General features: G+C 31.5%; 1 protein-coding gene across 2 annotated transcripts in view; it reads left to right on the top strand.

The window, feature by feature from the left end:
• LOC134725295 (laminin subunit beta-1-like) overlaps window positions 1–14,472 on the top strand; it is a 60,646-nt gene that overhangs the window by 23,327 nt on the left and 22,847 nt on the right. For both annotated transcript variants that reach the window (XM_063588998.1, XM_063589005.1), the window contains exons 5-19: window positions 708–862; window positions 1,270–1,390; window positions 2,369–2,557; window positions 3,660–3,839; window positions 4,339–4,448; window positions 4,909–5,124; window positions 5,559–5,714; window positions 7,685–7,805; window positions 8,301–8,428; window positions 8,885–9,074; window positions 9,540–9,683; window positions 10,281–10,512; window positions 11,468–11,631; window positions 12,614–12,838; window positions 13,473–13,672. In XM_063588998.1, coding sequence (XP_063445068.1) covers window positions 708–862; window positions 1,270–1,390; window positions 2,369–2,557; window positions 3,660–3,839; window positions 4,339–4,448; window positions 4,909–5,124; window positions 5,559–5,714; window positions 7,685–7,805; window positions 8,301–8,428; window positions 8,885–9,074; window positions 9,540–9,683; window positions 10,281–10,512; window positions 11,468–11,631; window positions 12,614–12,838; window positions 13,473–13,672 — 2,531 coding nt within the window. The remainder of the gene's footprint in view (window positions 1–707; window positions 863–1,269; window positions 1,391–2,368; window positions 2,558–3,659; window positions 3,840–4,338; window positions 4,449–4,908; window positions 5,125–5,558; window positions 5,715–7,684; window positions 7,806–8,300; window positions 8,429–8,884; window positions 9,075–9,539; window positions 9,684–10,280; window positions 10,513–11,467; window positions 11,632–12,613; window positions 12,839–13,472; window positions 13,673–14,472) is intronic.

Genomic DNA, 14,472 nt, shown 5'->3' with positions numbered 1-14,472 from the left:
CTTTTGGCAAACTATATATGGTGTATGGAATGTGATGTGATACTTGTAATAAAATATCTAACTTTAAAAAGAAGATCAACAAAAATTCAATCAAGATTATAAAAAGAAAAAAGTAAAATCACAAAAATACTGAACTCCAAGGTAAATTCAATACGAAAGAAACTAATCACATGGCAAAATCAAATCATAAAACACATCAAACGAATGGACAACAACTGTCATAATTCCTGAAAAACTAGTACAACACATCAGCCTGTGGCCCTTTCTAGTTTCTAGTTTAAACGCAAGTAGAACTTTATCAATGTGGTCACAATGTCTGAGGAGAAGTTATCAGCAATGTCTGAGGAGAAGTTATCAGCAATGTCACATTGTGTGTGGAGAAGTTTTTTTTAGCTTACTGTGCTTCAGCCATTAAAACTGTTTAATTGAGGTAAAATAGACTAGAATTAAAGCTTAAAACAAATCAGTGGGGTTTCTGTGTATGAACAATGGTAAAGTATAAGCTGCTCAACACAATGTGAAGCTTGTTTGCTGAGCTCACACATTTAGAAGGATAAAAGTTGGGGGTCACGTCTGATAATTTATTATACTAATGTACAGAAAACCTTACAATCTTTACAATATAAGACAGATAGATGTACAAGATATATACAATGCAGCAATATTGGCAGCCGTTCTAGAAGCTTAAGATTGTTTTTATATTGTAGGTGACACTTTGGTTGACAATAGACTAGAAATTAAAGAAAAGTATTACTATGCAATGTATGAAATGATTGTCAGAGGAAGTTGTAGCTGTTATGGTCATGCGTCACAATGTGTACCTGTTGATAAGTACAAGGGCAAAGAAAATCAAGGCAATATGGTATTTATCTTAGAGTATATATGACTTTAAATTGTATTGTTTTCTGTTGTCACAAATTACAGTCCCTGCAGCAGCACCATTTTGATATGGTTGCAATCTGTTAACATAGATAAGAAATTCAATCCTGTTGTAAGAGCCAAAATAGGTCTTATTTCAAGGGAATGATAAAGCTGTTATATTCCTTAAAGAATTATGGTTTAAGTCATGTAAGTTAGTAAAATTGATCCTAACTACTATAAAATATGGCTGTAATAAACGTAATCTGAATCATTACTAAGGAGCTGGTTCAGTATCATAAACTTGCAGCCTACAGCTGTAATTTGATTAAAATTCAACATTTGTTGTGATGCAATGCACATAAAATTAGTTTCATCAGACACAAAGAACAATATTATTGATTATTTCAGGTGCATGGTAAATGTGTGTGTACACATAATACACAAGGAGATAATTGTGAACGGTGTCTAGATTTTTACAGTGACCTTCCATGGAAACCAGCACAACAGAATACACCAAATGCCTGTCAGAGTGAGTTTTTATTGTGTCACCTGCATTGCAGAGTTAGTACTTAGTCTAGTAGATAACTTGAAATTGTCCAAAGCCTATGTCATTGGAATTGTCACATTTTTAACAGAAATCAAAGAAACCTCATAATTTTCCACATAGAGTGCAGTATTTCAAAAAAGGTCTGAAACTGTCATATTTTTTAGGTCTTGACTGATTTCAAATGCAAGTAACAGAATTAAGATTATGTTGTTAGCTGGACATTAGTTACATAGACAAAGCTCAAATCCCTATGTGGAATTTACTGACCCCATATATACCATATTACATCACTAGCACACTATGTAACAAATTTATCTTACCGACTAGCTTAACGTGTAAAATTTAGACCAGTGACCTATCAAAATGAGCAAGTCTACATTAAAGTAAGAATTAACATGATTAAGAAACTACTCCATTGATCCTACAAAACCAGATGCCAACAATGACAACTTGTTAGACTTTTAATGTTTTATGAATTTATTTCAATCTTAATCATCAATTTCTTCATCTGTTGAAACCTTTTTTTTTTCTCAGTATTGTTTTTCTAAAGGGACATAACACCACTACTTACCCTTTTTAAAATAAGCCCTGACTCCCTACTTCCTTATATGGAATATAAAGGGACATAACTCCACTACTAACCGTTTATGAAATAAGCCCTGCCTCCCTACTAACCTAATATCAAATATACACGGTTTCCACAAGAACGCTTTTAACCAATCATATTCCTAGAAATGTATAGGAGGTAAGATAATGCATTTACATGTTTTAATTGTTATGTAACATATATTTGCAAGTGTCCCCTCTTTTATGATTGAAGAACATAGTATTTCATTGCTAGTAGTCATATTAAGTAATCTCTTTATAGAAATGCAACATATCTTTACAACAAAAGACTTACTAAGTTTTTGATATGACATTGAATTATAGAAATATATGTATCATTTATTTTCTTTTTAGAATGTAACTGTAACAATCATGCAACAGAATGTCATTTTGACCCTTCAGTGTTTGTATTTTCTGGTGAGATCAGTGGTGGTGTATGTGATGATTGCCAACATAACACAACAGGCAGGAATTGTCAGGAATGCAAAGAATACTTTTTTCAAGATCCCAATAGAGATATAAGAGACCCTGAGATATGTCAAGGTATCTTGATTTTTGTTTCGTTTAAAGATCAAGTTTCTTTATGTTTGTTTGTCTCTTTCTTTATTGATAGTTTTTAGTATAACATATTCACTTTAGCACTCTGTTTAAATAACTTTGTAGCAAAAAAGGATTTTAAATAGATATAGGAAGATGTTGTATGAGAAGACAACTCTCCATTCAAGTAACAATTTAAAAATGTAAACCATTATAGGTCAAGGTACTGCCTTCAACACAGAGCCTTGGCTCATGCGGAACAGCAAGCTATAAAAGGCCCCAAAAATAATTAGCGTAAAACCATTCAAATAGGAAAACCAATCTTTATAAAAACTAAAAACACATATGAACTACATAAACAGACAACAACCACTGTACATAAGATTCTAGACAGGTGCAAGCATCGGATATATTTTATACAGAACTCAAAATATTTTAGTTTACAACTTTCATGTCAAAATTTAAAAAAAAGTAACAATCCTTTAGGAAGTTGGAACTCATTATTTTGATACGATAATAAACTGTAATGCCATATTGTTATATTGGTTATATAGGTGCAGTCCTTGCTTTTTTTTTCACCAACAAAAAAAAATAATGAATTAAACACACTAAAACTAACATCTAGTATATTGGATGTTTTTCCCAATTTCATTGAAAACCGTGTTAAAAAATTCACAAAAAATGGCCAGGGTCCTTTTTCTCAAAACACCTAGATAAACCCCTGCATATAATGCATAGGTAAATGAAAATAATTTATTACTGTTTTGTAATACATATTCCTTGTTAAAGTGTCATAGGTTGTAAATTCATGTTCACTTATTTGACTCAAATTCACATATTTGATTAGATCTTGAAAAAAATCAGATAATGATATATTTAGGCATTTATGTAAGCGTATCAAAATTATCACTTACTTTTTGATGCGAGATACAAAAATACATTTGTTATTTCAGTTATATTCATGTTAAATTTCTTGTGCATTACATTTTTCAAACTAATAATGTGTCAATAATCAGATCTGTTATTCACCCATATTAAACAGTTCAATTGTATTTTGAATCAAGTTACTGTTATCTCCCCTGATATTATATCATCCATGTTCTTTCAGCTTGTGATTGTGATCCAGCAGGATCTGAGAGAGATGGACGATGTGATGATCATACAGATCCCTATTTTGGTTTGGAGGCTGGAAGATGTCGTTGTAAAGCTAAAGTAGAGGGAAAACGTTGTGATTCTTGTGTTGATGGTTATTGGATGCTCAGTGAAGATAATCCTGATGGTTGTCAAAGTAAGTGTATCAAATTGACCCTTAAACTTACGGCTTAATGTCTCATGGTTGTTTATTTGAAATCACAGAATTTGATCATTCAGACATCTTGACACTGTTATATATATGTATCTACTGGATGGTTGGAAACTTTATAATGATTTACTTATTTGATCTTGCTTGAATTCTTTGTACTAAATATACAGTCAAAATCATTTAGACAATGTTGTTTAAATTTGATTATGATGAATGTTGTTCAGGTTTCAAGGTAATTACAAATTGGTGGATAGTCAAGATCAGATGAGCAGTTTAAATAGTCTTATAGATGAACTTTTATCATTTTATTATGAAAAGTAACAAAAAAAATATTCTATGTTAACATTTTATTAACATTATGTTCTATTACATATGTTTAAATTACCACTATTTCAGATTTAACTCAACAACTTTACAGTTAATTTCATGATATGCTATTCAAGTTTTGCTGGAATAATTGATATTATTTATATCTGTATTTCAGTATGTGATTGTAATCTGTTAGGCACTATAGATAATATGGGCTGTGATAAACAAAATGGTGCTTGTTTCTGTAAAAGATTTGTCACAGGACAGAGATGTGATGAATGTTATGTGAGTATTTGGATTCAACATTTCATTAGATTTTAAAGCATTTTGAGTTATATTTAGTAAAATCATACACCAAATTATTTTGATTTGTAAACAATACCCTAAACAATTGATATTTGACCAATGACATAACTTAATTTTCATTTTGGTTTACAGACAATGATATTACTCTTACTTCAGAATTTAAAGTAGTGAAATTGGATTTTTAAATACTGGATATAACTGACATTTCTTATGTATTGTTCATATTTTTTAATCAATTAGATACAAATTGGTCTGACATGATAATGTGGTTGTAGAATTTCCATCTTCAATGATTTCCTTGATTGTAAAAAATAAAATGATTATACTTTACCTAATTAACTAACATCTTCCTACTATTAGTTTTATACTGCAGGGTAGAAATACAAAACAAAGCAGTTATCAGATTTGTACAAATATAGTTATTGTTTTACTATTGTAGCCTGGATATTGGGGATTAAGTTCTGATGTCAGTGGATGTCGACCATGTGATTGTGATGTAGGTGGTGCAACATCTGAAGAGTGTGACTCTATTAGTGGACAGTGCACCTGTAAACCAAACATAATTGGTAGGAAGTGTGATCAACCACGTTCTGAATATTTCTTTGGCAAATTGGACTACTTCTTGTATGAAGCAGAGGAAGCTTTGGGTATTGGAGTAAGTAACTACACTAAGCAGATGATCAAAACCCTACTAAAGTGATTGACCCATATTCGCCACATAATTCATTCATTTCCACTTTTATTCGACCTGCATTCGAATATTTGAAACTTTTTATTTTAAGTTTTTGAAATTTTACTGTATGAAAAAAATATTTAATGAAGGACTTGTTGATTTATTCCTGATCATTTATCAGTTTAAAAGTCAAATTATTTTGAAGTTATGTAATTTTACAAATTTTTACAGAAATATATATTTTTTTTTGCATCTCAGTGATAAATGGCCACGGTAACATTTTTACACTTGTCAGAAACAGTGCAAATTTTAAGATATGTTAAGTATATCTTAGCAAATAATTATATATATATATTGATTTCTTTCAACATTTGAGCAAGACGAGAGTTACATTAACTATATTTTTTTCTTTACAGAATACACGGCCATATATAAGAGAGCCTAGACCAGGGCTTCAGAGTTGGACAGGCAATGGATTTATGCAGATAATGGAAGGAGACATCATTGAATTCACTGTGAATGATATTGTGTTCCCCATGTATTATGATATTGTTATTAGATTTGACCCAAGGGTATGTATTTGTAGAGTATTTTGTCATATTTTATTATTGCTTCACAGGTACTGTGGTATTCATGGGATATCAATTTTCGTGGATTTCGTTGGTAAAGGTGAACCACAAATTCAAATGTTCTATAGGCTTGTATGCAGACTTTGTCAACCAAGCAATTAAAAATATCCACCAAAATCAATGTTTACTGAATCCACAGTATTTTTGTTTCAAGTGCAACACATTGTGTGGGGACTCGGATATACTGGGTGCATGTCAACTACTTTTTTAAAGGAAAATCACTTTTGTAAGTGCTATCATTAACAATTCTGTAAGTGGAATGTTGGATGCCAAAATAATGCAAATCAATGTAGATAATTGTAACGATCATGCAACGACCATAAGTTAAATATATGATCCTCTTTTCAACATGTAGTTGGTATCTAAACAAAGGCTTTTTTGTTCATGAAAATAGAAAATTTCCCCTTAAGTTTGTTGAAAAATAATTTTAAATCATAAATGTCAAATGAATTACAAGAAGTTACCTAATGTTGGTCAAATGATATGATTGAGATCCTCTAATGATTTCAACCACACAAATTTCAATAAAATAATTTTTAAAAACTTATGTGAAGGAGTGGTTAACTTTGTTAGGTGAATTATGTAAGGGCATTTTTCATAGGCTATATATGATTCAGCAATACTCCCACAGTATAATAACTCATCATAGATACCAGGATTAAAATTTTATATTTACGCCAGACACACGTTTCGTCTACAAAAGACTCATACGTGACGCTCGAATCAGTATGTTATTTTTATTGTCAAGCCTGCAACTTTTGTTGCAGAAAGCTCGACATAGGGATAGTGATCTGGCGGCGGCATCTACGGTGGCGACAGCGTTAGCTAACTTCTTTAAAGCTTTATATTTTAGAAGGTGGAAGACCTGGATGCTTCATACTTTGTATATAGATGCCTCATGTTACGAAGTTTCTGTCAGTCACATGTCCAATGTCATTGACCTCATTTCATGGTTCAGTGACCACTTGAAAAAAAAGTTCAAATTTCTCGAAATTGGTTCAGTGACCACTTGAAAAAAAGTTCAAATTTTTCGAAATGTTAATTCTCTCTTATTATAAGTAATAGGATAACTATATTTGGTATGTGCCTACCTTGCAAGGTCCTCATGCCCGTCAGACAGTTTTCACTTGACCTCGACCTCATTTCATAGATCAGTGAACAAGGTTAAGTTTTGGTGGTCAAGTCCATATCTGAGATACTATGAGCAATAGGTCTAGTATATTCGGTGTATGGAAGGACTGTAAGGTGTACATGTCCAACTGGCAGGTGTCATCTGACCTTGACCTCATTTTCATGGTTCAGTGGTTATAGTTAGATTTTTGTGTTTTGGTGTGTTTTTCTCATAATTTATGCAAAAGGTCTACTATAATTGTTGTATGGAATGATTGTAAGGTGAACATGTCTAGTGGGGAGATGTCATCTGACCTTGACCTCATTTTCATGGTTCAGTGGTCAAAGTAAAGTTATTGAGATTTGGTGTTTTTATTTAATACTATATGCCATAAATCAGCTATATTTGGTGAAATATTATATGATCCATATGTCACGAGTGCAGGTTTTATTTGACCTTGACCTCACTTTCACTGTTCATTGCTCAGTGTTGACTTTTTGTGTTTTGGTTTGTTTTTCTTAAACTATGAGCAATATGTCAACTATATTTGTTGTATGGAAGAATTGTTAGCTGTAGTTCATCTGACCTTGACCTCATTTTCATGGTTCATTGGTCAATGTTTAGTTATCTTGGTTCATGTTAAGTTTATGTGACAGTTTTTATAAAGTTTTATATTTAGGACTATCAACATAATATCAATGATTAATAAAGAAGGTGAGACATTTCAGCGTGTGCACTCTTGTATTGTCATATTTTGAATCTTTGTTTTCTGATATTGACATGATATTTATATTAATTGCAGATGCCAGAATTGTGGGAAGACATTAACGTTGATGTTATACGCTCACAGACAGTTGACCAGACAGGACCATGTGCCAATCACAGACCTGCAGATGACAAAAAAACTACAGTGTTACAACCTGGTAAATACTATCTTTGAGTATGAAAACAAGGCTATGTTGTATGATGGATAATGAGACAATGTTTGGTCTTAAACCTTATTGCATTCCTACAAATTTCAAAGAATATTACTATGTTAATTATATAAGACATAAAAAGAAAATAGGAAATACAAAATCAGAGTTTTTTTTCTGAATTTTATTCATATTGGTGATATAAACTTTTTGGCTATTAAAAAAAGGATCACTGACATTAAATCAGTTAAATTATTTTTAACATTATTGGCATGCTGATTGAAAAACAGATAAGGTCAAGAAGATGAACATTGAAAAGTAACCTATTATAAATTTGCAATTCAAATTTAATTCCTATAGGAAAATTCATTCATACATATTGTTGATCTAACTAAAGATTAAATATTAAATCATTAAACTTGAATTTTATGGTTTCAAAATTTTCTTTCTTAGTTATGATGTGTAGAATTTTTTTTTTCTTGACCTTTATGCATATATTTTCAGGTAGTAGATACTCAGTGGTCAGTCCAGCAGCTTGCTTAGAACCAGAGAGAGAATATAAGATAAGAATTAAATTCAATAGTTACAAGACTAACCAGGCTACCCCTGATGCAACTACACTGATCGATTCTGTAAGTTTCTGGCTTTTTGGAGTTCAAATTATTTTGAATTCAACATATGAAATATATTATCAAAATCACATGCATACAGGAATCTGGTATCGCAATAGTTCATAAAATTATATGTCTACAAAAACTTGTTTGTCATCATCAATTTTGTTATTTGATGTCCAGATAGCAGTGAAAACACATTATTCCAGATAGACCTTTACACATTTTATTGTCCCCACTAGACAAATAATCACAGAAAATTTTGGGTCAAATTATGTCTTCAAACCAGAATATAAGTAAGGGAAAATTAAGTCATAATTCCATCACTCCAACTTTAGAAAAATGGTTTATCAGTTAAAAAAAAATTCATGAAATTATTTCCAGATTTCCTCTTTAACATATTTGTTTGTTTTTGTTTACTGAAAACTAAGTGCTATTGTTATAATTGTTAATAAATTCATTGTTTTGTGATTGCAGATTGTTTTGACTCCAAACATAGATAGTATTCCAATATTTCATGGTATTGGTTATCCAGAATACATGAAAAATGAATTTATTCGTTACCGATGTCGTGAATCTCAATTGTCAGTCTACCAACCAGAACTCCAGGACTTCTGTAGACAGCTTACTTTCAGTATTTCTTCCATTATTCACCAGAAAGCTCTTGGTATATAAATATTATATCTGTCTTAAAATCTGAAAAAAACATCTTCTCTGGAAACAACTTATATTACCTTTTTAAATGAATTTTGCCAAAATCATACTGATACACCATACAACATTGAAGTTTGTAAATAATTTCATGGAACCCTTACAATAAAACAATATTTTTTATTGATTATTAGGTGAGAAATATCTCCTTCTTTTATATAGGTATTATTTTCACATGGACTCAAATTTTATGGTTTATAAAAGATGAGAAGAACCAGTAGTGTAAAAGTAATATGAGGTCCCAGAAAAAGTTAAATATTGACCATTTTTCAAATGTGTTAAAAGGAAGATTGTATTTCAACAAAGGAATTATTATATTTTACAAAATCCTACTTTCAATCAATGCAATATTGTGATAATCAAATGTATAACATGAGAAATCAATTCTAATCTGTTTAAATATTGTTTATTTTGATTATAGAGTGTCAATGTGATCCAATGGGATCTTTAAGTAGTGAATGTGAATATGCTGGTGGTCAGTGTAGATGTAAACCTAATGTTGTTGGTCGCAGATGTAACAAGTGTGCTCCTGGTACATATGATTTTGGACCAGATGGATGCAAACGTAAGTAATCAAAGTATAAGCAACTTCAAAACTACAGATCTTCCAACATTAATGGAAGTAGAAGTGCAATGCTTTCACTTTAAAAGTTGACAGTAGGATAGTAATTTTACTTGCAAGGAAACAACCATTAAAATGTCTGGGTAGGTTAAGGGTGACTTATCTTGTAATCTGATACCTGGTGAACTAGCAAGTTAAAAAAAACAGGCAAGCAAGGTCCATATTGATATCATATTAGCATGTTCTCCTGATATACATGTACATATTATATTTTCTACTGGATGTTAACAACATTTTGCCCTCATTATAAGATGCTATAAGTAAACGGTTAACTGTATTTGGTGTGTAGAATGATTGTAAGACATGGATCACCATTACCTTGACTATTTCCATGGAGCATTGATAAAGACTATTCTTCATTATACATGTACATGTAGTAAAACCTTGATCTTAAAGACTTTCGCCATGGAATACTAATCAGTGAAGTAGGCCAAACATTTAAGTGTATCCTTTGATTAATTGTTCAAAAACAATTTATTGAACATAAGTTGGAATACTTTCATCAATGAAACTTTTCTGAAATATTTTTTCTTATTATAGCTTGCAACTGTCATGAATATGGTGCTGTAGATAAATTCTGTGATGCCAGGACTGGACAGTGTAATTGTATAAGTTATGTTGGAAACAAGATATGTGACCAATGTCAGGCTGGATATTGGGGATTCCCTCGCTGTAGACCATGCCAATGTAATGGGAATGCAGATACGTGTGATGATTTAACTGGCCGATGTGATAATTGTAATGACTTCACTGCTGGTGACCAGTGTGATAAGTAAGATTTGATAAACATTCATATATAATAGTTCACCTTTATTTCCTTTTTAAAATTAAGTTTTACACCATGACAAGTTAAAGATAAAGTAATACAAGAACTGCAAGTTCAAAGACATTGAAACCTTTTCAAAAAATGAATAAGACGAATCGTAATCTGCTTACTTCTGTTTTTCATTTGAACTGTAAAAACTCACTGTTTAACCATGTCATTTTCACTTTAAAACATTTTGGATGCATCATGGAAATTTACATCTGTGTGTTTATACATTTTATTTTAACTGTGAAAAAACAAAAATGATCACTTTAAAAAATTTATTGACAAACTAAATCTTACATGTCTTATCAAATTTTGCTCAAATTAATTGCAACCAACTTAAACAGGTTAACAACGAAAAATGTTTGATTGAAGCCCAGTATTCACTTTGAAACAGTGTGCCTGTACATTCTTAGGAAAATAGGTATTCAGTGTTCTACAATCTAATTAACTATTACCATACTCTAATAACATAGTATCAAGGGTTTGTAGTCACTGCAAAGGTCTTTATTATTTAAATCTATAGCTAAAGTATGTTATTAAACAAGTTAACTGTGGAAAGGATTACATAATGGTGTGCACGTAAGGACATCTAACATATTACTTCTACTGCATGGGGTGTGTAACCAAGTATCTTATCAATGTATGGTATTATTGGTCCCTAAACAATTTTTCACTTATTTTTATGCCACACTTACTTTTGTTTGGCATATCAGTTTGGTTATTGCTTTGAACAGAAAGAAGAGATTGAGTTAGGAAAATTAGCCATTCCTTTAGTAGGTGAAAATGCAGCTTGATTTTATCAGTATGATTCTATGCAGTTTTTATTTACACAATCAATAATTTGAAGATTCCAAACAATAAGATTTTTTTAGGGGTTGCAACGTGTATATATTTAAATGTAAAATACTTTTTATAGGTGTTTGGATGGATACTATGGTGATCCTCGTATAAATTACCGCATACCCTGCAGACCTTGTTTATGTCCTGGAGGACCAACTAATGATGTACAGCATGCTGATTCCTGTTATGAAGATCCAAGACAGCAGTCAGTAGTCTGTAACTGTTATCCAGGTTTCAAAGGTATAATACATTTTGCTATCTTACTACAAAACAATTTGAAATTATTTGAATCTAATACTCATGAACCAAAACTAAAGAATTATGCTATGTACCAGATTACTTTATGGCAATCGTTTTACAAACCAATGCGTTCACAGTTAATACATTTTCCTATAATTTCTTCTTGATGATACAATTACTGTAAACCAACTTATTTTCGCGGATACTTTATTTCGCGTTTAGCCCTTTCTTGACAACTTCGCGGCTATTTAATTTCGCGATTATCTGATTTACTTGATGAAGTTTATTAAGGAAAGATCATAGATTGACATATTCGCGACGATTTATATTCACGTTATTTTTCTACTCGCGAAAGTGGCGAAAATAAATCGCTCGCGAAAATAAGTTGGTTTACAGTATTCTAGTTCTAGTAAACAGTTTACAATTCTCAAAAATTTTAACAGTAAAAAAAGGCTAAGGGGAGTCAAAATTTGAATACTGCTAAGTCTGACAACAATTTGTATATTTTCGTACAATTTCATGGCTGTCAATATTAAAAGAAGATTTGGTGATTGCCAGTGAGACAACTCTTCACAAGAGACCAAATGACACGGAAATTAACTAACTATAGTTCACTGTACCACCTTCAACAATGAGCATAGCCCATACCGCATAGTCAGCTATAAAAGGCCCAAAATGAGAAGTGTAAAACAATTCATATGAGAAAATTAACAGCCTAATTCATGTTAAAAAAAATGAATGAAAAACAAATCTAACACACACACATCCACAACCACTGTTTACAGTACAGATCTGAAGACAAAACTGGGGTAACAGATTAATAGCACAGACTAGGCCTTTGACATGTAACTGACAAAAATCCTCACTCATAACAGTATATTTAGAGTACTTTGCAACTTATCCAAATATTTGTAGGAAATGTTAAGGCCGTACTGTAGTGATGATAGATTAAATGACTGCATTGATTTCATGTTATTTTTAGGACCAAACTGTGATACTTGTACAGACAACTACTTTGGAAATCCAAAGGATGTGAATGGTACATGTGAACCGTGTATCTGTAATAATAATATAGATCCAAACATTGGTGGAAGTTGTGACACCTCATCAGGGGAATGTCTCAAGTGCATGTTTAATACTGAAGGATTCAACTGTGAGCAGTGTAGTCCTGGTTACTATGGTGATGCAACAACCCAGAATTGTAAACGTAAGCATATGATTTTACCCTTGTTACATTATTTATTTAAACTGAAGTATTATTTTTAAGACACAAATAATATCTTCCCATGATTTACTCCAAAACAGACATTAAAGGAGTTAAAATGGCATTTAAGCCCACATTTAATACCACAAAATATTAAAAAGTGAGTCAATAACACATTTCTGTCACATTTTTCTGAACTACTACATATTAAAACTTCTTGATATATTAGTACCAATATTCATATTGTTAGGTTTTACTATGTGACCCTTTTCTTCCTATTTGCATAATTACCACGCTTTCCACATTTGATTCTCACAAAAGAAATTTTATCATTTCTTTTCTTAGCCACTACAAATAAGGATATAAGAGGATCCATCATATTGTGTTGTTTTTATTTCCCTTCAAGACAGATGCATTTCTTTATCAGTATTTGTATTTTGATTTATAGAATGTATTTGTGATCCCTATGGAACATTTATTTCTTTGTCAGTATTTATATTTTGATTTATAGAATGTATTTGAGATCCCTATGGAACATTTATTTCTTTGTCAGTATTTATATTTTGATTTATAGAATGTATTTGAGATCCATATGGAACATTTATTTCTTTGTCAGTATTTATATTTTGATTTTCAGAATGTATTTGTGATCCCTATGGAACAGACCCAACTGGTGGAGACTGTGATAGAGTCACAGGACAATGTCCCTGTCTTCCAAATGTTATTGGACAACAATGTGACTCCTGTGCTGCTGGTTTCTGGAATATAACAAGTCAAGTGGGTTGCTCTTCATGTGGCTGTGATATGCCTGGATCTACTAGAGTAGAATGCAATCAGGTAAAATAATTTCAAAACGATTTATCCAAGCTTTTATTTTAAAGAGGGTCACAGTCCTTTGAAAGTCTACAGTATATATTTATTAAATGTTTTAATCCTTTTTTATAGAAATAAAGTGGACCAATGTCTGACTCAGATACCTATTTAACTTGTGAAATGCTGATTGATTAATTACTCAGATACCTATTTAACTGACTCAGATACCTATTTAACTTGTGAAATGCTGATTGATTAATTGCTTACTTTTCTTTGTAGTTAGATGGTCAATATGATTGTGTACATGGCAGAGGAGGAAGAGATTGTGCCTCTTGTGGTCTTGAGATATTGATTACTTATTTGCTTACTTTTCTTTATAGTTTGATGGTCAATTTAATTGTGTACAGGGAAGAGGTGGAAGAGATTGTGCCTCTTGTGGTCTTGAGATATTGATTAATTAATTGCTTACTTTTCTTTATAGTTTGATGGTCAATTTAATTGTGTACATGGCAGAGGAGGAAGAGATTGTGCCTCTTGTGGTCTTGAGATGTTGATTAATTAATTGCTTACTTTTCTTTATAGTTTGATGGTCAATTTAATTGTGTACAGGGAAGAGGTGGAAGAGATTGTGCCTCTTATGTCTTGAGATGTTGATTAATTAATTGCTTACTTTTCTTTGTAGTTTGATGGTCAATTTAATTGTGTACAGGGAAGAGGTGGAAGAGATTGTGCCTCTTGTGGTCTTGAGATATTGATTAATTAATTGCTTACTTTTCTTTATAGTTTGATGGTCAATTTAATTGTGTACATGGCAGAGGAGGAAG

The sequence above is a fragment of the Mytilus trossulus genome, chromosome 1 (genome assembly GCF_036588685.1).
Source record: "Mytilus trossulus isolate FHL-02 chromosome 1, PNRI_Mtr1.1.1.hap1, whole genome shotgun sequence".
Lineage (NCBI taxonomy): Eukaryota > Metazoa > Mollusca > Bivalvia > Mytilida > Mytilidae > Mytilus > Mytilus trossulus.
Note: the sequence above shows the minus strand (reverse complement) of the source record. Positions and strands in the feature narration are given on the sequence as shown.